Raw genomic sequence first — 27,838 nt, forward strand, 5'->3', positions numbered from 1 at the left:
ATAGCATAGAAGTGCATAGGAAAAGACATTTTTGTAGGTGTCTGAAGTGCACAAAAAATGATTAATGGTGTGCAATATCACTTTTCCTTTGCAGTACTTCTTGACATTCTCAATAAAACAAACATCAATCTGCAATGTTAACAAAACACTATTCTTATGTCAACATATAAAATTGCAGCACTGAGGGATAAAACAGAAATATGCAGGAAAGAAAAACATATTGAAATATTTACAGAAATCTCCACCAGTAACACATGGAGACACCATCTTGATTTGTTAACAATTTCTACTGATCATTACCTCCCCTTTCAATTCACATAATATGTTCCACAGCTGCAGATCCTGAGTGATGTCTGTTCTTTTGGACATGCCTGAAAGAACAGGCACCACACATTCACACAATCTGTATGGCTATTAATGTTTTAAGAAAGTTTGGAGCAGAACTTACAAATTATCTGAAATTTCTACATTTGCATTTGCAGTGTTCTTGTTCTTCTGTTACAAGAACTGCCAATTATTTGCTGAGGGCACAGCATTTTAATTCATATAAACTTTATATAAGTGAAAAGTGGTATGAGTGTACACATAATGATGCTTTGCCATGAGCAAAATGTGAGTAGTTATTGTAACAAATGGATATGGAACTTGTAGTGCCTATGTTGCAATTTCAGAAAAAAAGCCACAAGAACAACCCCAAACTCTATAAAAAAATTAACAAGCCATACAACTTGTATGCAAGCAACTAATCTTATGAATATATGATTGGGTATGTGCAATAACAATAAAGGTATGTTTATAACCATAATGTTATTTCATGACACTTATGACACTTTTGTAGAAAAGAAGTGAAGTGTTTCTGGGTAACAACGTATCACAATTTTCGGTTGCATATATGCTGACACTAAAAATCCTAAAGATTACCAAATAATAATTTTTAGAATGCTTTAAAAACTTACAATGAATTCAAGAAAGACAAGTCCCACATCTTTTATCCCAGCACAATAATGGAGCATAAAAAAATCCTACATTATTAAAAGTCCAAAGTGGCATCTTTTTGGGCACTTAATTGATTCACCTTAATGGGCAATGAATCCACATCCTTCAGTGTAGATGTACATTTATGTTTGACCTCTAGCAGGAGTCGAAAATTAGTGAGCATGGAGAACATGGATGGGAAATGTAGATAGATGGTATTATGTGGGTCAGTGGGGGAGTGTGTTGAGATAGTCCGTGCATTTGCGATAAACACTGTGTCCAGGTGGTGCACTGATTAACTCACAACTGCCTCGTAACGAGGAGATCTCGAGTTTCAGACCTGGTCCGATGCACATTTTCACTCATCGCTGCTGAGATCTCGGGTTTCAGACCTGGTCCGATGCACATTTTCACTCATCACTGCTGATTCCACATAAAGTCCCGATGCAGCTGATATCATTAATTCCTTCTCTTTCCTTTCTCCCTCTCCACCTTCAATTTAGATAATTAATGAAGTGACTTATACATTAAGTTCACATAAATGTGTTGTAGCTGTGTCTCTGCCAGATGCAATACACAGCATTATCTTCAGAGGACACCTCACACCAGAGAGTAACAATATGGCACCACACAAGTGGTATAGTCAGTTGTCTCCTAGGTTGCACTCACACCAAGAACTACTTTATGATTCCAACAGGACACTGAAATAGGTCATTCCTCCACCAATAGTTAGGTCTCTCACCACGGAGACAGCTGAAACCTGGAACTATTAGATGAATCCACCAAGTACTTCACGCACTGACATTCTTATGCTGAGTGCATTATTTGAAATGACCACACACTGACACTCAGCCAGTTATCTTGCAGTTATTGCCCAGTTCCAGCAGTTCTTCAGTTCTACAGTTGCCTACAAGGTATCTACAGCGCTGATGATGTTAGTTGTCAGATAATTACAGAGTGTGTCAAACATGACAAAAAGTGACAGTCAAAGAGTTTACCTACTGACAGCCTGAACTTGAACTCTCTAATACTGAACTTCAATTAGATTAGTTAGTAATCATAGACTGGGTTAGGCTGGCTTAGCTGCAAAACTTTACACCATGCCACACACCTCTGGAAGCCAAACCTGAGTATATTTTGATGAATCTAATTACAATAAATGATTGTTATTGTTTCTGATGTGTTGTGTTGTGATTTTATTTTAGAGATATTGTAGTGTGAAGAGTTGTAGCTAGAGTGCAAACTGGCCACTTCCGTTTAGCTATGGCAGGGGTTTCTCTTCCTGCTAACTTTATATTGGGCACTGATGGTTGGTAGGAAAAATGGTGTACACTGTCATGAAGAACTATTTATTAGTCTCCTGGTTTCAAACTTTAAAATTGAACTGTCAAAAAGATAAAAAATATTCAGCATCTCCAGCAAGTCACCAGTCATGTTGGCAGGGAAACCCTCAAATGCCCCATCCGAATCCCACATTCAGTCATCCTGACAATCATCCAATGTGGATAATGAGCAGCCTCTTGTCCAAGGTTGGATGAATTCAGCACATTTAGTTGTAGTCCTGGGATCCTCGCGTGGTTATCAACTTCTCAGCGTACATCGTAGGTATCATTTGTTTTAACTTTTGTAACTCAATAGGGACCTAGATTCTTGGCCTTCATCTTTAATGGTGTTACAGTTTGTGTATGTTTTATTACCACCAGATCATGAATTTTGTACTTGGAAGCTTTCTTCTGACAATGGATGAAGTTAGCACAGTTTTCTTCTTGCACCTTGTCAATTTTCAGCTTAGTATGTTCTTTCAGTTTTCTGCTTTCTCTTCAAATGAATTAATAATGTCTTCCTCTAATACTTTTGCTGATGTGAAGTTCAGTCTGTTTGTGCATCTCAACTCCTATCAAAGGTTCAAATGGTGTTCTGTGGTATGCTGAATTTATGGCATATTGAATTGATGTTACCATCTTATACTGTTCATTATGGCTATCAATACTAAGCTTAGCAATTATTTTAGCCAAAAATAGAATTGATCCTCTCAACCTTTCCATAAGTTGTAGGTAGTCCTGTCATTAAAATGTGTTCAGTTTCTGCTGTAATGCAGAGTTCCTAAAATTCTTGTGAAGTACAGCAAGAGCCTCTATCAGTCTCAATTCCCAAAATTAGTTTTCTTTCATTCCTTCTTACAAATTACTTCTGTTAATTTTGTACTCTTTACAGCGTACAGCCAGGTGAACTTAGTAAGTGCATCAATAATACTTAGAATTACTTGTATGTTTTGTGCGTTGATTTAAGTGATCCAATATGATCTAAGTGATAAGCAAATACTGGCTCACTTTCTTTGAATAAGGGATGAAGGAAACTTTCCTTCTTCCCTGATTTCTTATTAACAATTAAACATTTCACACAATTAGAAATAACTCTTTTCATCTTTCCAGTCAAATCTTTTATATAATAATCTTGTTTTACCTCCTCTTCAGTTTGCTTAACTGTACAAGCTAGATGATTTCACAATGAATATTGCATGAACCTCTAAAGTATCTCTTCTGTCACAGAACTTGAAAAGAATTCTGCTTCTTGTTAAAAAGTTTTCATAGGGCTGGTTATTGAGAATGCTCTTAATTGCTGCTGAATCGTCATAATTCTCTTGAGATCTCCTGATTCTAGCTATCAAACTGCCTGCAAAACCAAACAATACATTCATACAATGGCTTAAGGCATCTATATGTTTCACCCTAGAATCAGATTGGTGTTCAATGGTACAGTAATGCTCTTCCACAACTGAGGCCCATTTTGCTATTCTTGGTGACAATCCTTCTTCTCCATAGTCTTTTGGAATGCAGCATGGTCCATTACAATTTTAAAATATATATCTAGTAAATACACCAGGCATTCCTTCAACAACAACTAAATCTTTGTGCATTCAGATGAGATAGGACTAAACCTGTTGCAACAGAAGTGTCGTTTTCCCTTGTTCTTGTGATTGTGGTTGCAATCACTTGGTCCATGACCACTGGCACCACAACTGGAACATTTTTTGTTTGGATCCCAAGTTGCAGTTTTAGTATTTCTGTTATTTACGTCTTTAGCATCTTTCTTACTGGAGCTTAAATTTTCATTGTTGTAAGTTTTGTTATTTCTTTTTGGCAATGACTTCACAAATCTCTCACATAATATCTTGTTTTTCCCTTACACGGTGAATCACATATTGACAAAGCGACTTCTTATCAATATCAGCACAGCTGTCAATTTCCTTCATTATAAGAAAATATTCTTCTTTCATTGAGACAGTATCTGGTGGATATCTGCACATTGGGTCTAAAATGCATACACTAAGATCTATGAACACTTTCTCAATAGAAGAGACATGTTTCGCACTAAGCTCATAGCTCTTAAGGTATGCATTTTAAAGCTGATGGTTACTAGATCTTTTTGGCTTGAATGATTATTCCTGTCACGTCCCTGAATACTGACCATTCCTCCTAGGACATTCTGTATACAATCATAATCACAGTCATACATTCACATGGCATTTGGTAACCCTTTTACAATCATGTTTATCCTCATGTAATTACAATAGAATCCTGCTGTCATACCTAGATATGAGAGACGTGTCAGGTGTCACACTACTTGCAAATATTACTACAACTGGTCAAAAGATGATACTGATAAGAAAGACTGGGCCAGGCACCATCCAACCCTGTCGCACATTTTGTCAAAACAAGACACAACTGCTAATCATTTTTGTCAGGGGAGCCAATGAATATATTTAAGAGCACAATTGTAACCTTAAAAGTATGTAGTCATACAATGGGGGCAGGAGAAATATAAAAGATGGAGATATGTCCAACCTTTCACAGGCAATGGCTTTTCTGGAGGTAGGGTTGAAGAGAATGGAAGAGAGATGAAGGAAAAGGACTGGTGAAATGTAAGAAAAGAGAAGAGTTACAGAACAGTCAGTTAGAACCCAAGGTCAGGGGAGACTTACTGGATGGGGTGAGAAGGAAGGACTGTTGATACCTGTGCTGATTGGTGAAATGGGAGCTGATGTGAGAATGACAGAAATGGTGGTTGTGGCTTCAATCAGATGTACAACTGTCTTATTTGTAAGTGTGCTGTTTTTCTTTATAACAGTACAATATTCAGCAACTGAATATATAAGTGAAATAGCAGAATTAAGTGTTGTATCTGCATTAGCTTCCCAGTAGTTCAGCTACTTTTTGTTGGTAGATTCACTCTTCGGCCAAGCTTCTTCAATAGGCTGGTGGAGTGCTCCTTAAATGACAGTACCTGATCAGGGGTGACACCAAAGTAATTACAGAATGGGAAATTATTGTGTGCCTCTCTTAATGGCAGGTGGAACCTCCATATAAACTGGGTTTGGCTGGATTCTCCATTTGGAAAAGTACTCATTCAATACAGTGAGCTGACATGAAAATGTACTCCTGCATTGCTTGATGTCTTTGTTCTGACATATTAACGCCAGAGCATTGTTGGAATTTGTAGCTGGCATGTTGTGTACATTGAAATTAAAGAGAATGGAAGCCAGAACTGATCCTTGTGGCATACAACTGTTTGGGGTACTTCATCACTAGCTTCTTCATTCAAAAAGACTGAAGAACATAGAACAGAGAACATGTTGTTTAGTGAACTGATAGCTTCTGATACAGAATTATATCAACAAACTTTAGAATCACACTGTCTTGTCACACTGTAGCCATACACTGTGTGATCAAAAGTATCTGGACACCCCAAAAATATAAGTTTTTCATATTGGAGAAATTTTGCTGCCACCTACTGCCAGGTACTCCATATCAGCAACCTCAGTAGTCATTAGGCATCATGAGTGAGCAGAATGGGGCACTCTGCGGAACTCATCGACATCGAATGTGGTCAGGTGATTGGATGTCACTTGTGTCATACATCTGTATGTGAGATTTCCACACTACTAAACATCCCTAGGTTCACTGTTTCTGAGGTGATAATGAAGTGGAAACGTGAAGGGACACATACAAAAGCGTACAGGCTGATCTCGTATGTTGACTGACAGAGACCGCCAACAGTTGAAGAGGGTCCTAATGTGTAATATGCAGACATCTATCCAGACCATCACACAGGAATTCTGAACTGCATCCAGGATCCACTGTAAATACTATGACAGTTAGGCGGGAGGTGAGAAAACTTGGATTTCATGGTCGAGCAGCTACTCAAAGCCACTTATCACGCTGGTAAATGCCAAAGGACACCTCATTTGGCGTAAGGAGTGTAAACACTGGATGACTGAACAGTGGAAAACATTGTGTGGAGTGACGAATCACAGTACACAACGTGGCGATCCAATGGCAGCGAGTGGGTATGGTGAATGTCAAGTGAACATCATCTGCTAGTGTATGTAGTGTCAACAGTAAAATTCAGAGATGGTGGTGTTACGGTGTGGTCATGTTTTTCATGGAGGGGGCTTGTACCCCCTGTTGTTTTGCATGGCACTATCACAGTATGGGTCTACATTGATGTTTTAAGCAGCTTCTTGCTTCCCACTGTTTAAGAGCAATTCAGGGATGGTGATTGCATATTTCAATATGATCGAGCAGCTGTTCATAATGCATGGCCTGCAGCGGAGTGGTTACACGATAATAATATCATTATAATGGACTGGCCTGCACAGAGTCCTGACCTGAATCCTATAGAACACCTTTGGGATGCTTTGGAACGCTGACTTTGTGACAGGCTTCATCGACCAACATCGATACCTCTCCTCATAGCAGCACTCTGTGAAGACTGGATTGCCATTCCCCAAGAAACCTTCCAGCACCTGATTGAATGTATGGCTGCGAGTGTGGAAGCTGTCATCAAGGCTAAGGGTGGGCCAACACCATACTGAATTGCAGCATTACTGATGGAGGGCACCATAAACGTGTAAGTCATTTTCAGCCAGATGTCCAAATACTACAGCATATCTATGAAAACTGAAGTTAGTTTGTGGTGTCGCTGAAATCCAGATTCCATCAATGTTGTATGAGAGGCATTCAATAAGTAAACAACACATTTTTTCCTCAGCCAATTTTGGTACAAAAAGTAATACAACACACTTTCTTTCTCAACCAATTTTGGATCAAAGCAATTGTAATGTTGTTTGCAACATCATTACACATTTCCACATCATCTCATGTATTTCCAGTAATTCTTGGTAGATGGCAGCACTATAACCAGTTTTCAAAATGGCATCTGCAACTGAGGTACACTGGTGGAAGACCTGACCATCACAAATATTAACAAGCTTTTACAGAATGCTTACGGATATCGCGCAGTGGATCAAAGCATAGTAAGTCACTGGCTGAAGTGTGTACTGTCAGCAGAATAAGGAGAAGAAAATCTTCTCTGATCTTCCATGTGCAGGCTGGCCCCATGCAGGTGAGAAACACTTATTTGATACAATCAATGACCAACAATCAAGCAACCCAGTGCTCAGTTTGACATCTCTGCAGGTAGTGGTGCACATTCGCATGCCAAAAAGAAAGAACACCTGTGCCAAATTATTTGTTCATTATGTGGCTGATGGTTATGATTTCTTGTCAAAAATTGTCACAGGCAATGAAACATGGATTCACCAGTTTCAGCCTGAAACAAAAAGGCAACCAATGGAGTAGCACCACACAAAATCTCCTTCAAAAACATAATTCAAAAGAGTAATCTCAGCTGGTAAAGACATGGTTACAGGCTTCAGGAACTCTGAAGGGTTTATTCTGTTTGACGTCCTCCCTCTTGGCCGAACAAACAACTCTTAAGTCTATTGTGAAACTTCTGGAAAACTAAAGAAATGATTATAGTGTATTCATGGCCACAAAAATGCAAACAGATTTATCATGGTGAAGAGGAACCTAAGACCACAGCCATAATGGGAAAGTTGTCAACACAGCGAGAACTTGGCTGACAGACAGGCCTGTACAGTGGTAAAATGAAAACATATCGGATCTCACATTAGGGTGGCATAAGGCCACAGAATTGGAGAGAGATTATGTTGCTGGAACAATATGATAATTACATACCTCCATTTTTTTTCTAACATCCCCTGCTAGCTGTTCAGCTCGAATTATTCACCAATGGCCTCTTCGATGCATATGTGAATTTGTAACATACAACAACATGACCCTTTCACTACTCTGTCATAACATAAGACTGCCCTCTATCAGTACATCAAGCAACTAAGGTGCTTGTATAGTACATCCTTAGAGGTCTTCATTTTTCATTTTCCAGTGATAGCATAACCAGTATTTTCCACTCAACAGAAGAATTTTAGTCCAGTTTACATCATATATTATGTGAAGTGCATACAAGTGCGAAATACTGTCAGAGGTTTCTGATGTATGTAAATTTACTGCCTAACTACACTATGCTAATATATGCTAACTAATGAAGCTTGGACAGAAGCACTATCTCTAACAAATACAAATGATGCATATAACACATTTTCTTCCATTTTCATGGGATATTTTGAAATGTGTTTTCCAAAAAAGCTGTCAAAAATCAGGTCACATGGCAATACAAAGCCAAGTTCTTGGGTCACAGCTGGCATCAAAACTTCCTGTGGAACTCTAAAGAGACTAATTGCTAAAATGAAAACATCCACAGACCCACAATTCTTAGAATATGTCAGGAATTACAAGAGGTATATAGAAAAGTAATTGCTAAAGCAAAATTCATGAGTAATGATAGTTTTATAAGACAGTCTGAAAACAAATCAAAAGCCATATGGGGCATTGTGAAGACTGAAATGGGGAAGAGTTGTAAAAACCAGGACATTAGCCTCAAAAATTTAAAAAAATGTCAGTATTAATAAACAAGATTTGCCAAATTATACTAACAATTATTTCATAAATGCAACAACTTCATTACGCTTAAAATTTACAAACAAAGAAAAACCTGAATATCCAAAAACAGCTTGTAGGATGAGGGTAGAGCCAACAAATGAGGGTGAAGTGTTGAAAGTGATACAAAGCTTGAAACCCAAAATGTCGGCTGGCACAGATGAGGTACCTGTGTCAATCATAACAAGGACAACACCACAAATTGCAAAGCCCTTTGCACACATAGCCAATTTATCATTCAGTGAAGGAGCTTTTCCAGAAAGGCTGAAAATTTCAAAAGTGAAGCCATTATTTTAAAACAGCGAAAAGTATAAGGTAAAAAAAACTATCGCCCAATATATCTCCTCCCAGCATTTTCAAAAATATTAGAAAAACAGATGAAGCATCGAATCAACAAAGATCTAAATGACCATAATTTACTAAACAGAAATCAGCATGGCTTCCAAGCACGTAAAAATACCAAAACAGCAGTAATGTGCTACACTGAACAAATAATCAAAAATCTAGAAAAAGATTATAGTGTAGTAGGAGTAAATTTAGACACTGTGAACCAGTACATTCTTTTAGAAAAATTGGAAGTGTTGGGTATACAAGGGATAGGAAAAAATGATTTGAATCATACCTAAAAAACACAGGTTGTAGGGCTGACATCAACTTACTCCAACCAAAAAATAAATTCAGTATCAGAGGAAAAAATTTTTTTTAGAAATAGGAGTACCACAAGGCAGCATCCTAGACCCCCATATTGTTTCTTGTATATATAAATGATTTTCACACCTCAGATGATGCAGCCAAAGCAATAATATTTGCAGATGATACTAGTGTGATAATAAGTGCACCAAAGGAATTGTTACCAACAACTGCTGATAAAGTACTAAATTACACCCACTCTTGGTTCAATGCAAACAGGTTGACATTGAATGTAAAAAATATATTATAATAATAATAATAATAATAATAATAATAATAATAATAATATATGCAGTTTGGGAAAAGATGTCAAAATGTAAATCTCGATCTGGTCTGGGGTGACAAAGCCTTAGACAGAGTGACATCCACAAAATTTCTGGGGATTCATGCGGATGAAAACTTAAATTTTAACGACCACGTAATAAAACTTGCACAGAAAATTAATTCAGCTTGTTTTGCCCTCAGAATTATTGCAAATGTTTGTACCTCAGAGGGTACCAGAATGGCATATTTCGGCTATTTTCAATCTCTTGCCACATACGGAATAATATTTTGGGGTTCCATAACAGGGCGCCTAAAACAAATTTTTTTGTTGCCGAACAATAACTCACAGTCATCCACAGACACACTGCAAACCCATATTCAAATAGCTTAGAATACTTACTATACCATCATTATACGTATACAAATGTGTATTGTATGTCAGGACCCACACTGCAGATTTCCAGACAAATGCCAACTTTCATAACTATAATACCCATATAGTGCAGCACTCCATACTCAGCGAACAAAAAGAACAAATACACAAAGGCATGTGAGCCATATCAGTGCAAAACTGTGCAACGCACTGCCAGTCAACATCAGGCAGTTGGAAGATGATAACAAATTTAAAACAGAATTTAAAAAAATTCTAGTAGAACAATGTTTTTATTCTGTAAATGACTATGTAGGTCAATAAATTTTTTCTGATGATATTTATAAAGGCAAAATGGAAAATACTCTATCTGTACCTAACCATTATTACCTAATCATTAATTACATTTAAAGGACAGCTGTTGTGTGATGTAAATATATACTTAAGCAGTGTTGTGTATACAAGGACTTGCCGTTTAGGGAGGACAAAACTAAAGCCTTATGAAAAACAGGCTATATTAATTTCATTGTATTATTATTACCTTATTGTATTATTTGGTTTTGTACTTTTTTACGTATATATTGTTTGTGTCCCATTTCTTTGAAATGGCTTACATGTACCCTTGACAACATACATATAATATTTATTGTCAACGGATGGATAAATAAAATAAATAAGTAAATAAATAAATATGTGTTTGCATGAAACATAGTGTATTAACACCACATAACAAATAGACAATTAAGTAATGGAACTTTTATTTGTGATTGAGGAATAATAATATTGTAAATCTTAAAAATTCAACATACAATCAACGTCTATTTAAGCTGTTGATACTTAACTATAGAAGTGCTAAATATTAATACATTGCTCTACACACTAGACAAAGATAACTACATCAAACCAGTACTACTGTTAAAACGGGTATGGGACATCTAAACTAAAAGCAGCCAGTCTTTGACCAGTTTAAGTGTTGCCAGTACACTTGAGTTTAAAGAGGATGCCTCATGCTACTCACAGTCTTATGTGTGAGATCTGCTTTTCTGGTTTGAGGGAACTTGCTCAGCATTTCCTTCTAAAGAAAAGTTAGCAACAGAGTAAGAATACAGGCTACAGACAAACATAGAGGCAAATTACATATCCCCACCACTATAATTCTAATTTTTGTTTGTTTGTTATGGGATGCTACCCAAAACTACATGTACTCATCGATCAATGGCATTATCTACACATTTATGTGTATTCACCATGCTAACTAATGGGTTTTAAAAAATGGTTTGTCAAAACCACTATTCAGCTACTCTGCAAGTTTTAAGAATGATTATTTTCTAGTTTATTTTCATATGTTCAAGAAACAGGAGACCATAACAACATCAAATCTAATCTAACTTATTTAGGCATGATGGAATCACTTAAATGTCATATTGAATATGGTATTCAGAAACTGTAAGGTTAAAATGAGAATATTTATGTGCAATCATGCTTTTATTTTCAAAGGGCAACTGCATTCAGAATTTGGAAATTTTATCATTTCATAATCACACCAGTCTCGTCAACACAAAGAAGAACTGAAAGAAATTTTTTATAAGATGAAAGTCAGTACAGATGCATAGCAAAAAAGCACTTAGTTGGAGTATGACTGTAGATTATGTGTGGTCAATTTATCGGCATATACGTTTTACTATTGGTACTGAAATGGCTTTTCTTAAGATCTGATGTGTAAGCAGAGAAAGCAGTCCTACAGATATAAATGAAATCACAAGAGTGCAAACATGTAGAAATCCAATTAAATTGAGAGAAAGATGGTGAGGGCATTGAGAACCTTAAATGAACTTGAGATTTCTTCTAAATGTACTGATCCATCACAGGAACCCTCGTCTGAATCACATGTGAAATTAAACAATGGACACTCCAACAAAGTACAAAAAGACAGATTGCTACTTACCATAAAGAAGACACATTACGTTGCACACAGGCACAATTAAAAGACACTTACATAAAGCTTTCAGCAACAGCTTACATCAGCAAAAGAGACACACACAAAACCATTCATACATACAAGCAAGCACACACCTCATGCACATATGATCAGCAACTCTAGCATCTCGGCCCATGTGCGCATGAGGTGTGCGCTTGCTTGCGTGTACAAATAGTGTTTGTCTCTCTTTTACTGATGAAGACTGTGGCAAAAAACTTTATGTAACTGTCTTTTACATGTGCCTGTTTGCAACCTAATGTGTCTTCCTTACCGTAAGTAGCACTCTGTCTTTTCCTACAATGTTCACATGTTTAATTAGTGACTAAGTCCAAGTCATTCAGTAACATGCTTCCTGTCCAGATTTGAGATTGCAAGATGTGAAATTCCTTTGCTTAAAAGTTACTACTGTTCCCTTCTTCAAACACTACATGGGTAACATGAAGAAGGCTCAGATATAACTGCCTGAAACACATTTGATCAACAGTACATATCGCACAACTGGATCCTTCACAGACAACACTCACTACATCTCCCAGATAAAGTTTCAGCTTTGACTGCATGAAGCATTTTAGCATTTGTTAACTCTGTGTGTTCATCAAATCATAAATGTCATACATCGTCAATATGCTGTTTGTTTACATTTTGCACTAAGAGCAAAACTTTAATATGACAATTATTTGCCCTGTTTTTACACATTTATTTAGTAGTAACAGCACTGATAAATAAATGTTGCTGCTATGCATGCAAGTCAGAATATATCAAAGTATTATCATACTGGTAAGTTGGGCTCTACGTCTTACAAATACCAAGGCACAGTCTAATAAAGACTTAAAGGATTAATTTATATGACAATATGGCCATGTATGTAAGGTACAAGTGCTACATTGTAGTGTTGGAGTGTCCTGCCAGCCAGTCTGTAAAATGTATAAACATTTGAGCAATTTTTGCCTGCATGTATGATTTATACATGACAGAGAACATAAGCCTCCAAACCACTGTACTTACTTTAAAGTAATTACAATAAGAATCTATAGTCCTAGTATCTATAAGATGGAGATTTTAGTTTTGCTAAGGATGAATGAATGTTAAAAACATGGCACCAGAAAATAAGAAGGAAGATTATTGCCACTAAAAATATTTCAGAGTGTGACACATCACTAATCTGCTGCATACATATAGCTTCAAATTAAATGTTTGTTAGAACACGTTCACTTTGGCACACTAGGAAGTCATTTTTCAATGCTGCCACAGAGTATTTTAATAAAAACAGAGAATTGGAAATAAAATCAAATGTAGAATAAAACCTAAAATACAGTTTTGCCTATTCTTTCCTTTCCTATAACAAATGGAACAGTGGTCTCTAAGCTGTGACAATTGTCACAAACACGTGAATGACCTTGCACTCATTTTTTCAATGCTTTAAACCAAATTCATTCTAAATATCAAATGCAAATTGTTATGGTGCCTATGAAATGTGTGTACAAAATCCACAATACTTCTGAATGAGATCTGCTTGTGCTAACAACGTAATCATACTCAAAACTTGCAGGGCACTCACAGGCAAAAGCTGCACCTTCCTAAAATCATGTGGCTTTAGAGACAATGTATCTTAGTGACTTCACAAATATTCCTGCTCTATGGTTATGTGCTCTGAACTAAACATTAAATGAGTACACAATTCCCTTGATGGAGGAAGTATGTAATGTCAGAGCTGCTGGTATAGCTGTAAAGTACAAAACTTCATGAGATCAATTACATGTTGGAACACAGATCTTTTAGTCTGCATTTTAACCTACCAGTCGGCTCTCAATGATGTGGAAAGTCACCTGAAATGACCCATGATTTGGATTCTACATTAAACTGTATGTTCCTTTCCCAAAGTTGGGTAACTTAGGTAGGTTAAGAAAATACATGTCACCAAAGTGATGTCCAATTGGAAGACAAGAAATAATAATAATTATTATTATAATTATAATAATAATAATTATTATTATTATTTAAGTATTAATTAAGTATTATTATAACAGTACATAAACGGAATGACCCTCATTCTCCTTCCTGAAATCAGCATAGACACAATGTGTGTGTACAGAACACACAAAGATTACACTGATAAAATTAAAGAGATTAATTACATGCAGAGATGTTCATTTATATTTCCATAAGCACTTGTGAATGGGACTCAAAGAAAGAAAATAATTCTGACAACATACATCCTCTTTGTTACACACCACATCATGGCCTGTGATGTATAACTGTTTCTATAGAGGAAATAATGTTACCTGCATATTACATGTCATTACATTTTGGGCAGCATCTCATAGGTATCACTCTCTCAAAAAATTATCAAACTAAAGTCATGAATACCAACATTTTGTGCTTCTAAACATTAATAAGACATTTAACTGTTCACCCACAAACAGCTTAATCTTCACCTTACAGAGGTCACAGTTATATAATTGTTAAAGAGTTATTTATCTGTTCAAGGTACTGGCTGCATTCCTACAGTCTAATCTGGGACAAAGGGGAACAAACCTGGACTACCTGCTTCTGATGCTCTTTTCAGCACTAGCTCGTAGACACCAGACAGACGGTTTGCCTCAGCATTACGATAATGCCCAGAAAACAAATGTTTCAGTGAACGTGGGCCAGTTCGTGCATCTCGTCCATAAATGATCATGCTCAAATCCTTGGTGATAATTGCCGGACGCCCACAGTTCTCCAGCTATAAATGAAGCAATTAAGTAAATTAGCCTTTTCAGTAAAAAATACTAGGACCATTTGCAGTCTGACAAGTACATGAGTCAAAGATTAAAATAAGTTTCATGCAAGACAAACATTGCTTAAATTAGCATTTGGATTCTTACTATGGTAATTATCTTTAGTCTTTGGTTACAGCAAAAGGGTGAGACAAGCCTGTTCAAACAAAGCTCAGAATGCACAGTTTAGCATTACTTTAAAGAAAAAGTGTGGTATGGGTGTAGAACATTTTGTAACAACATACCAGCTCAAAAAAAAAAAAAAAAAAAAAAAAAGAGAAAGAAAGAAAGAAAGAAAGAAAGAACAGAGTTACATATATATTTAAGCACATCTTATGTTTTATTATTAAACAGAAAATGCAAAATATGGAAAAATAGAATAAAATAATAAGGGAGAGGGAGGGGGAGGGGGAGGAGGGTAGATGGTGATGGTAAAGGGCATTAAATATGAAGTAAAATAGACAAGGAAACTAACATACGGAGGAAAATGCAAACATGTAAACAGAGAAAAATAAAGGATGCCAGGAGATGAATTGAAAAATAAAGGAATGTACGAGTACAATATAACGTTGCAGAAAAATAAAGGTGAGTTGGATGATGTCCTTTCAGATGCTACCAGATTCTCATGTGTTCTTGCACAATATTTTGGCAACATAACTTATCATCATCATCATCATCATATGCTCCATCATGTACACAGAGTTACTGTGGTAGAAGTTATGTTGTCAAAACGTTGTACGAAGAACAGAAAAAAAGTAACAGCAAACCTGAGAGGACATGATGTATCAACAGTGCCAGCAAAAAATGAGATCTCACATAAAGGTGATTCGCCCACAATACCAGCAGACATAACATATGTAATGGATTCTACAATCAGCTGCATTTGATAATGCAAAGGCACTTAATTGAGTATTTACTATTTTGTTTTCCTGAAGTGTGTCTGCAATCTATCTCAAGAAATTGCAAAAGTGCTGCCGACGAAATTGTTATTTGTTGCCTCATTCAGTTCACATGAGATATTGCTACTTAAGTGAGGATCAGCACAACGAGGTATACAGATATACACAAAAGTGTTACTGGTGAAAAACCCTTTAAGTCATGCTGAAAACTATTAAAGGACATTAAAAATTGCTGGGAAACCAGTAATGAGTTTATCAAGGTTGAAGTTACAAAAGTTGAGAGCAACGTATTTCCAGAGAGGAGAAGTAGGTGGGGAATATAACAATAAAATTAAATTTAATACACTGTTGTTCTTTATGGGAAAATATGAGTTCAATGAGATTAATAAATGGTACTGGGAGTTTCAGAATACCAATATTTCTGATTAACATTGTCACTTACTTATTGAATACAAAATTATATTTCTCAATTATATATGTGTGATTTAGTTAAATATAATTATAGCATACAGTTTCTAAAATCTCTCAGTATATTTTTGGTATTAGTAATATTTTGTGCTAATTAGTACCATTCTTCAGCAAATAAGTTATATGAGGGCTGTTTTCACGGTCATAGTTTCTCACGCTAAAATTTAATCTTGTGATATTCTGTTAGCTTAATGTGCAAAATACATGTTGTAGTAGTTTCATTGTTGGTACTGCTGATTCCCACCTGTGAGAGGCAGGCAAGGTCAGACACGTTCAGTATCGCCTGCTGCTCCATTGGAGGTAACACGTGAGGAACAATATGCGGCTTTGAAATTCTGGTTTTGTCTCAACAAATCTTCAGCTGAGGTTGATACAAAGCTACAGGAGGCCTATGGAGAGTCTGTTCTTCCCTGAAGCACAGCTTGAAGGTGGTTTAAAATGTTTAAAGAGGGGAGACAATCAATTTCAAAGGAAGGTGGACCCGGTGCTCCAGTTATTGCTCTCACGGAAGGAAACAGCAACACAGCTGCTGTCATTGTGAGAGAGGTTCGACGAATTACCTTAAGATCACTTTCTGAAATACTGAACATTTCATTGGGTGCCACCCACATGTTGGGGACAGAAAAATTACATGAGACATTATAAAGCTACAGCCTCCCTTAAGATTATTATGAAGTGTCTGATACGACATTTTTTTATATGAGTCCGTGTGTTTATCATACGATTCAGTGGTTCCTAAGGCCTTTTATGTCTATCTTTATAGATATCACTCAGTTCAATTTCCCAAAAAAACTTTTATTCTTTGTAAACACATTTAGAATATTCTGTAATGACATAAATTCTCGTGATGGTCAGTGGATTGTTGTCATTAACAAAATTATGTACATATGCATATTAAATATCAAATCAAGAAATTGAAGTAATAAGTATTTAGCAATAAATAACTAGAGACTCCAGAAATGTTAGCATGAAAAATCAATGATTCTAATTAACAAAATGGTAAACTAAAAATCTAGTAACAGGAAACCTCACTATCTTGAGAAACAGCTTAAAAGTTATTACCGAGTGATGTATTTTCATTTGTTACTATTTTTATGTCCTTCTCTGCAATTAAAATTCTTTGTAATTACATTTCTAATTAACTCTCCAATTGTTTACATCACAAAACTTCCCGATTTCCAAAATTTGAGGCCTTATTTGTGAATTTTACGTATGTAATCGAATAAAGCACGAGTTCTGTACTGGCACTGAATGTTAGTAACCAAATCCAAATTGTAACGAATTACATAACTAAAATAATACAAGAGACATTATTGTAATTAAAGTTCAGATTGATTTTCATATTTAAAACTACATTTATTTATTTAATTGTATGGCTAGGGCCCCCCATTGGGCAGACCATCCGCCGGGTGCCGGTCTTTCAATTTGACGCCACTTCAGAGACCTGCAGTCAATGAGATGATAAGATGATGATGAGTACAGCACAACACCCAGTCCCTGGGTGGAGAAAATTCCCCGACGAAGCTGGGAATCGAACCTGGGTCCAGAGGATTAACAATCCGTCACGCTGACATTCAGCTACCAGGGACGGACGATTAAAAACTACAGATGATACTACAAAAATTATGCCATTCAATATTGTATTTTATACCTTATTTGGCTGTAACATCAGTTTCTTTATGTTTTGTAAATTTTAATTGTAACATCGAAATTGTATAAAATTAATAAAAGGTTATTTTGAAATTCACTGTTAAAATTCTATATAAAGGAATGCAGCACTACTGAAGGGGCTGAGTCTTTTGTCTCAGTTTCAGTGTTATCTCTCAGTGTGTTTTGCCTTGATGTGCTTTGGACACTTGGTCTTTTAGAATGCTGTTTATGTCATGTGGAGAACAAATAAAAGACAATAAAATTGAAAATGCACCTGAATCATTTATTTACATTGACCCCACATGCAAATCCAGATTCAGGCAAATTTCAAAAGAAGAATTCGACAAGATGAAAGCAGCAACAAAGACAACAGGTTATGTATTATTTTAGTGTAACTTCCACTCATTCCCTATATTGATCTGACTTTTGGATATTTATTATTGATGTGAGTGTGGTAGAGTTACAATGTGTTTGTGCGCAATGGGTTCCAAGACTGTTGATTCTAGAACAAAAGGACATTTGCGTGCAGGTCTGCGTGAAGTTAAAGCTGATGTTAGAGGAAGATATGGTGTTTCTTTCAAATGTAATGACTGTTGATGAAACTTGGTTACATCATTTTGATCCTGAGAGCAAACAGCAAAGCTCAATGTGGAAATCTCCTTCATCACCAACACCCAAAAAAGCAAAAGTGGCTGCTTCTGCTGGGAAAGTTATGGTCATCTCATTCTTTGATATTCATGGAATGGTTTATCAGCATGTTGTACCTGCATACACATCAGTAACTGGACAATACTACAGGGATGTCCTGAAAACATTGCAAGTCCATATCAGGCGCAAAATACCACATTTCGGGGAAGCAGGCTGGATGCTACACCACAATAATGCACGGCCGCATATTACCAATGTTGCTGTTGAATATCTTGCAAAAATCAACGTGAAGTGCATTCTTCACCCTCCCTATAGTCTAGATTTGGCCCCATGTGACTTTTTTCTATTCCCTAACATGAAGAAACACCTTCGTAGGAGGCATTATCAATAACCAGAAGCAGTGGTGAAGGCTGCGGAGGCGATTTTGAAGGACCTCTCAAAAAATGGTTTCCAGCATGTATTTGAAGACTGGCAGAAACACTGGGACAAGTGCATCACATTCATGGGAGACCACTTTGAGAAGGACCATCAAAATTATGAAGATGAGTAAAGGTATGTTGTCACAAAAAAAAAAGATAATTTTTTTTATTGAATTGCCCTCGTATTACTACTTTTCTTGAAAAATACATTTTTTCACAAGTAACTCACCATACTCCTTAAAGGACATAGTTCTGAAATAGAGCACCAGGGGCTTCACGGCAAAAAATAAACCTCTTTTATTCAATTAGTAAATTAATAATATCACATTAATGGAAAGCCCTGGATGAATCAGTATGTAAAATAAGGGAAAGGCAACCACCCACCTCTGGTAGATTGACGTGTGGGGAATAGAAAAATGTAACAGAAAACAGCATTCACACTAGCTTTCAACCAATAACTCTTTTTCTAGCAGAAGTAAACACATTCACACACACAATTACACAGACACCAAACGTACACTCACGTGGCTCCAACAAGATTATATATTGGTATTTGATTTCTGAAAGCTGCTGCATGAGCTGATGGATGTGAGTGAGGAGGGGACAGGGAAGGACACAAGGATAGGGTAACGGGGAAGAGGCAGGTCTTTGGATGGTAGAGTAAAAAGAGATTTGGGAAGATTTTGAGCGAATAAAGGTAGGGGGAAAATGGGAGGGAGGGGAAAGAGGAAGGTGAAGATGAAGAGAGAAAGGGAGGGTAGAGAGAAGAGAGAGGAATGGAAACAGGGAGGGAGGGAGGGAGGGAGGAAGGGAGGGAGGAAGGGAGGGAGGGAGAGGAGGCAGAGGGAGGAGAGAGAGAGAGAGAGAGAGAGAGAGAGAGAGAGAGAGAGAGAGAGAGAGAGAGATGTAGAGGGGGGGGGGGAGATAATGTCTGCATGGGTGGGGGGAGGGATGAGGAGGACAAAGAAGAGTGGTGCGAGCAGGCAGTGCACAATCTGGACAGAGATGGAGTGGTGTGGATGGAAGAGAGAAAGGAAAAGGCAAGTTGAGACAGTGGGAAATGGCTACAGGAGGTTTAGACCAGTGGGACTGAGAGAGTGCTGGATATGCTGGAGAAACAATACGCACCTGTGTAGTTCACAGAAACTTGTGTTGGCAGAGAGTATCCAAGTCGCCTGCATAAGGAAGTAGCTGCTGGAATAATTTCTGCTGTAGCCTTTAGCATGTTCAACAACTGGGTGGCCGAGTGTGCTGTATGCCACAGTTTTGTGGTGGCTATTCATGTGAGTAGACAGTTGGTTACTTGTTATGCTCACATAGAATGCTGCACAGTAATTGCAGCATAGCTGACAGTAACATAGCTGCTGCCACAATGACCCTGCTTTACTTGGATAGGAAACTCCTGTGACTTGACTGTGGTAGCAGGTGGGTGCTGAGATAGGTCTTGCACGTGGGACGACCACAAATGAATGACCCATGGGGTGCCATCCTACTCCAAATCCTGCAGCCCATAGATCATTCCTTTGTGGGTAGCCCAGTTGCAGGACCTGCCCCTTAAATCCACCCACCACCTCCTACCGCAATCCAGTTACGGTCATTTTGTACCCATTAAAAGGCAGGACCAAATATGAAATCAGCCATCTTATATATCAGCTATGCTGCAACTACTGTACATCATTCTATCTGGGCATGACAAATTACCATAATATGCAAAAAACTGGTGATTTCTCAAACTGGGGAACAATCAAGAATGGGGTGCCGCAAGGTTCGGTCTTGGGTCCTCTGCTGTTCTTAATATATATTAATGATCTGCCATTCTATGTTCGCGAAGATGCAAAGCTGGTACTTATGGCGATGATACAAGTATAGCTATCACACCCGACAGACAAGAATTAACTGGTGAAATTGTAAACGATGTTTTTCAGAAAATCATTAACTGGTTCTCTACAAATGGGCTCTCATTAACCTTTGACAAAACACAGTATATACAGTTCTACACAGTAAATGGAATGACCCCATTAATAAATATAGACTTCGATCAGAAATCGGTAGCTAAGGTAGAATATTCAAAATTTCTAGGTGTATGCATTGATGAGGGGTTGAACTGGAAAAAACACACTGAGGATCTGCTGAAACGTTTGAGTTCAGCTACTTATGCTATTAGGGTCATTGCAAATTTTGGTGATAAACATCTGAGTAAATTAGCTTACCATGCCTATTTTTATTCTCTACTTTCGTATGGCATCATTTTCTGGGGTAACTCATCATTTAGTAAAAGAGTGTTCATTGCACAAAAGCGCATAGTCAGAGTAATTGCTGGAGCTCATCCAAGATCATCCTGCAGACACTTATTTAAAGAGCTAGAAATCTTCACTGTAGCCTCACAATATATATATTCCTTATGAAATTTGTTATTAACAATCCGAACGAAATCAAAAGTAATAGCAGTGTACATAGCTACAACACCAGGAGAAAGGATGTTATTCACTACTCAACGTTAAATCTAACTTTGGCTCAAAAGGGGGTAAATTATGCAGCCACAAAAGTCTTTGGTCACTTACCTAATAGCATCAAAAGTCTGACAGATAGCCATATAGCATTTAAGTGGAAATTAAAAGAATTTCTTAATGGCAACTCCTTGTACTCATTAGATGAATTTTTGGATATAGTAAGTGGGTAATTCCCCCCCCCCCCCCCCCCCACCCAAATTATATATATTAAAAACAAAGATTCCAAGACTTACCAAGCGGGAAAGCGCCGGCAGACAGGCACATGAACAAAACACACAAACACACACACAGAATTACGAGCTTTCGCAACTGGCAGTTGCTTCGTCAGGAAGGAAGGAAGGAGAGGGAAAAATGAAAGGATGTGGGTTTTAAGGGAGAGGGTAAGGAGTCATTCCAATCCCGGGAGCGGAAAGACTTCCCTTAGGGGAAAAAAAAAAAAAAAAAAAAAAAAGGACAGGTGTACACTCGCACACACACACACACACACACATATCCATCCGCACATACACAGACACAAGCAGACATATTTAAGGCCTTAAATATGTCTGCTTGTGTCTGTGTATGTGCGGATGGATATGTGTGTGTGTGTGCGAGTGTACACCTGTCCTTTTTTTCCCCTAAGGGAAGTCTTTCCGCTCCCGGGATTGGAATGACTCCTTACCCTCTCCCTTAAAACCCACATCCTTTCATTTTTCCCTCTCCTTCCCTCTTTCCTGACGAAGCAACTGCCAGTTGCGAAAGCTCGTAATTCTGTGTGTGTGTTTGTGTGTTTTGTTCATGTGCCTGTCTGCCGGCGCTTTCCCGCTTGGTAAGTCTTGGAATCTTTGTTTTTAATATATTTTTCCCATGTGGAAGTTTCTTTCTGTTATATATATATATATATATATATTACAAGATGATATACATACATAAAAAAACACCTTTTAGAATACTATATACTAACCTCAAGGTAAGCAGAAATAGTCATAAATATCTGTTCTCCATATGAGGTAACCCTATTCAACAGAGGAGAATTGTGCAGAGAGCTGTCCCATGCTGCTTCGAACCTGAACATGGAACGGTCATCTCCAGGAATTTCCACATATTCTCCAGGGAAGAGGCCCAAAGACAGTACGGAGTTATCATTATCTTCCTCTTCCGGTTCAGGTGTATTTCTTATCCGACCTGTGTACAGAACAGTGGACTTAACACCTTTAAAAATTCACATCAAATCAACACATTTATACTGATATTTGTTCTCATTTTCAGGTATTACACACACACACACACACACACACACACACACACACACACCTGCCAGAAGGAACAGTTTTGGCATTTATCTGAACAATGCATGGAAACAGGAAAATTAAGTCATGATACCCAAATTGGCATCTGAAGCTCATGACACCTGGATACACGAGACAAATAACTGTAAGCATTATACGTTCTGTATTCCACAACACAATCCATGAAATGCGCTTCAAATCCACAGCACACATATTGTTTCTCATACAAATACTGCTGAGAAAGATTTCTGCAAATTATCCTATTGAAAAGAAGTGACATTGGCAAGATACAATAAACATCAGCAATCAGATGCCCACTGTTCATAGGACAAACTATCTTCAGGAGTAGTTAATAATAGCAAGACATCATCATCATCATCAAATAACCATAAACTGAATCAATGAAGGTAGTATGGATTACATAAAGAAATATACGATACAATTATACCTGCGCCCACAGTCAGAAAGTTATGAAGCTGGAAATGAACTGCTGAGGTTCTAGTTATTGTGTGCTAAAGCACAAACTGTCAGGCTGTCCCAACGACAGTCATCTGCTTCGCTATATTAATCTGGCTTCTCCAGTACTTACCAACTACTGATAAACATGTTCCATTCACTTCCTATGGAGAACACATTAAGACACTATTTGTGGAGATGTGGTTCATGAACCCACTTATTACACACAAGACCATGGGCATCACCACCAGGAGGGCACAGGGAAGGACGGGGTGGTGTCGATGCAAACCACCCCTCATATGTTTTGAAAAGCAATTTTAATTTGATGAGTCTTAGTTGACAAAAAATGACACCACTGAACGAATATATCCAAGCTAAACTAATTACACATACTAAAAGTTCATATACAGTAAGAATTAATGGTTAGCAGGATTTACTAATGTGCCAGTAAATCGAATTCACTTACATTATTCACTATAAAGACAGAACTACAAGTTTTAATGAATGAGTTGGTACTAAAATGAGTGATGAAGGACTAGCATATGTAACCATGAATCTGTTTGGTTTGCTGCAAGTTCAAAGGGGAGGGGAGGGCGGGGGGGGGGGGGGGGGGGGGGTGACCAAGAGGCAAGAACAATCAAATGCCATGCAACAGTCCAGTGTTGGTATAATAATAACGCTATAGATAGCACATGTGTCAGGAGGCATTGCTATAAAGAGAGTTCAAGTCAACTAATACATAAACACTACTGGCCATTAAAATTGCTACACCATGAAGATGATGTGCTACAGATGCGAAATTTAACCGACAGGAAGGAGATGCTGTGATATGCAAATGATTATCTTTTCAGAGCATTTACACAAGGTTGGCGCCTGTGGTGACACCTACAATGTGCTGACATGAGGAAAGTTTCCAACCGATTTCTCATACACGAACAGCAGTTGACCGGCATTCCCTGGTGAAATGTTGTCGTGATGCCTCGTGTAAGGAGGAGATGTGCGTACCATCAAGTTTCTGACTTTGATAAAGGTCGGATTGTAGCCTATCGCGATTGCAGTTTATCGTATCGCAACATTGCTGCTCGCGTTGGTCAAGATCCAATGACTGTTAGCAGAATATGAAATCGGGTTCAGGAGGGTAATACGGAATGCCATGTAGGATCCCAGCGGCCTCGTATAACTAGCAGTCGAGATGACAGACATTTTAATCCGCATGACTGTAACGGATCATGTAGCCACGTCTTGATCCCTGAGTGAACAGATAGGGATGTTTGCAAGACAACAACCATCTGCACAAACAGTTCGATGACGTTTGCAGCAGCATGGACTATCAGCTCGGAGACCATGGCTGTGGTTACCCTTGACGCTGCATCACAGACAGGAGCGCCTGTGATGGTGTACTCAACGACGAACCTGGGTGCATGAATGGCAAAACGTCATTTTTTCGGATGAATCCAGGTTCTGTTTACAGCATCATGATGGTTGCATCCGTATTTGGCAACATGGCGGTGAATGCACATTGGAAGCTTGTATTCGTCATCGCCATACTGGCGTATCACTGGGCATGACGGTATGGGGTGCCATTAGTTACATGTCTCGGTCTCCTCTTGTTCGCATTGACAGCACTTTGGACAGTGGACGTTACATTTCAGAAGTGTGGCTCTACCCTTCATTTGATCCCTGCAAAACCCTCCTACATTTCAGCAAGATAATGCACGACCGCATGTTGCAGGTCCTGTACGGGGCTTTCTGAATACAGAAAATGTTCGACTGCTGCCCTGGCCAGCATATTCTCCAAATCTCTCACCAAGTGAAAACGTCTGGTCAATGGTGACCAAGCAACTGGCTTGTCACAATACGCCAGTCACTACTCTTGATGAACTGTGGTATCATGTTCAAGCTGCATGGGCAGCTGTACCTGTACATGCCATCCAAGCTCTGTTTGACTAAATGCCCAGGCATATCAAGGCCGTTATTATGGACAGAGTTGGTTGTTCAAGGTACTGATTTCTCAGGATCTATGTACCCAAATTGCGTGAAAATTTAATCACATGTCAGTTCTAGTATAATATATTTGTCCAATGAATACCCGTTTGTCATCTGCATTAAATGGCCAGTAGTGTGTGTGTGTGTGTGTGTGTGTGTGTGTGTGTGTGTGTGTCTATATAAAAACAAAGATGATGTGACTTACCAAATGAAAGCGCTGGCAGGTTGATAGATACACAAACAAACACAAGGATACACACAAAATTCAAGCTTTCGCAACCAACGTTTGCTTCATCAGGAAAGAGTGAAGGAGAGCGAAAGACGAAAGGATGTGGGTTTTAAGGGAGAGAGTAATGAGTCATTCCAATCCCGGGAGCGGAAAGACTTACCTTAGGGGGAAAAAAGGACAGGTTGCGAAAGCTTGAATTGTGTGTGTATCCTTGTGTATCTATCAACCTGCCAGTGCTTTCGTTTGATAAGTCACATCATCTTTGTTTTTAGATATATTTTCCCCATTAAAAACAAAGATGCCATGACTTACCAAGTGGGAAAGTGCCGGTAGATAGGCAAATAAAAAAACACACAAACACACACACAAAATTTCAAGCTTTCGCAACTGGCGGTTGCTTCATCAGGAAAGAGGGAATGAGAGGGAAAGATGAAAGGATGTAGGTTTTAAGGGAGAGGGTAATGGAATGACTCCTTAAAACCCACATCCTTTCATCTTTCCCTCTCCTTCCCTCTTTCCTGACGAAGCAACCGCTGGTTGCGAAAGCTCGAAATTTTGTGTGTGTGTATGTGTGTTTTTTTATTGTGCCTATCTACCGGCGCTTTCCCGCTTGGTAAGTCTTGGAATCTTTGTTTTTAATATATTTTTCCCATGTGGAAGTTTCTTTCTATTTTATTTACATCATATATTAGTCCATAGGAATTTATCAGTTTTTTTAACTGATCTAAATATAGCCTAAATTCTTCCCTACATTAGGGGCTTACAATAAGCTAGCAATTTAGCCAACATGGCTTCATCTGCATCACTCAGGCAAAGAAACCTATGCAATGTGAATTTTTGGATATGTTCTTGTCCAGCAATAAATTTCCAGTATTGTACATGTCTGAGAAGTATAGGCCTGTACTTTAAACTACCAAATACACTGATTTGTTTTTGCTGACAGATTGGCAGATTATTTTTATTTTCTTAAACCAGTTTTAATAAACATATTAATAGAGTATTTAAAAATGGTCTGCATGTGTTACTTTTATATTTCAAGTGTTGCTGAAATATGTGGTCTAAGGCATCCAGAATGCTACAAAGTGGTTTCAGGTCCTAATTTTTTCAACTTGTTTTCAAGTGACGTCCCATTGAGACCCTCTTGAGATCTATGCCCTCTCTACTGTCCCCCCCCCCCATTCCCAATCATTTAGTGCTGGTGACACCCATGCACAAGACAGTACATAAAACTGGGTCTACATTGACAGATTTGTTTTCAATGGAAAAATCCATGGCTTATCTGCGCTCATAAAGGAAACATCTCTCACCATTTTTTTCCAAGTATAATGAACTAATTATATTTTTCAGTTGTGTTGTTGAGTCATTCTACTACCACAGCTAGGGACCAAAGACTCATGCAGGTTGCAACTGTGGCACCAAATCAAAATTTTGTACACTACTACTAAGACATACACTGCTATTATTATAATAATAATTATTGTTGTTGTTATTGTTTAGGGAAAAAGATCAGTTACTTATTATAGTAGGAAGAGTGGGAAAATGCCTGGCTAGCAACTCATAGTATAATATTAAAGGTGACATGGAAGAAATAGAGCAGCAACAGCAGACACTAATGTGGGATTTGTGGAGATTTTGCAAAGGCATGTCCATTCCTGCATTAACATAGCTGTCAGCCATGTCAACAATGAGCTGAGAGGATTCTTTTGACTGAAACCAAGTCTCATATATGTGCTACACCTGTTGTAGCAATTGAGAGGTGAGAATGTTAAAATTGTGGCCTGCAGTTGATTAGAAGAGAGAAGGACTGATCATTTGAGAAGCCTGCAGAACATGTAAGGTTATTCCTGGAGACTGAAGGGAACATGTTTCAGGTTTGAGTCAGGTTATAGACAGATAGTATCGAATAAAATTATGACACAACAGGACCATAATATATGTAACAGTTTCCACAAATGCAAAATTAGTTTGTTTCATCAGAACATTAGGGGACTGAAAAACAAGATAGAGGAGCTTCTTATATCTCTAGAAAATGTGGAAATTTCTGAAGTGACAGATGTTATCAGCATCTAATTCATTATTAGTACACCAAACAGCTTTCTCTGATGTGGAAAACTGGTTAAAGGCTTGTAGTTTTTCTTGTTCCCACTCTGCTTTCGAAATGTAGGACTGGTAACTGCCATTTTCTGTGTCTAGAGTGTATTTTTGTAAGAGCTGCCAACTTTATCAGTTTTTTCTGTTTAGTAGCCACCCTGGTCCTGTTATCGTGCTTTCTTTGTGCTGTTGTTGTTCTATCATTGTGTGTGCTTGTTTTGTGTGGTGTTTTATTGTGTTGTTGTCTGTAACTATATATGCATTGTGTTTGTTGACTGTATTTGTTATTTAATTTTCTTTGCATAATTTTATGGCTATG

General features: G+C 37.9%; 1 protein-coding gene across 18 annotated transcripts in view; it reads right to left on the minus strand.

Moving 5' to 3' along the window:
• The window catches only part of LOC126334957 (kinesin-like protein unc-104), a 331,002-nt gene that overhangs the window by 19,561 nt on the left and 283,603 nt on the right, over positions 1-27,838 (minus strand). For 9 of the 18 annotated variants that reach the window (XM_049997727.1, XM_049997726.1, XM_049997721.1 and 6 more), the window contains 2 exons: positions 22,433-22,653; positions 14,681-14,861 (listed from right to left, as the gene is read on the minus strand). In XM_049997727.1, the coding sequence (XP_049853684.1) occupies positions 14,681-14,861; positions 22,433-22,653 (402 nt within the window). Of the gene's footprint in view, positions 1-14,671; positions 14,862-22,432; positions 22,654-27,838 lie in introns of all 18 variants that reach the window. The other 9 variants (XM_049997724.1, XM_049997716.1, XM_049997723.1 and 6 more) reach the window with 1 other exon arrangement.

The sequence above is a fragment of the Schistocerca gregaria genome, chromosome 2 (genome assembly GCF_023897955.1).
Source record: "Schistocerca gregaria isolate iqSchGreg1 chromosome 2, iqSchGreg1.2, whole genome shotgun sequence".
Lineage (NCBI taxonomy): Eukaryota > Metazoa > Arthropoda > Insecta > Orthoptera > Acrididae > Schistocerca > Schistocerca gregaria.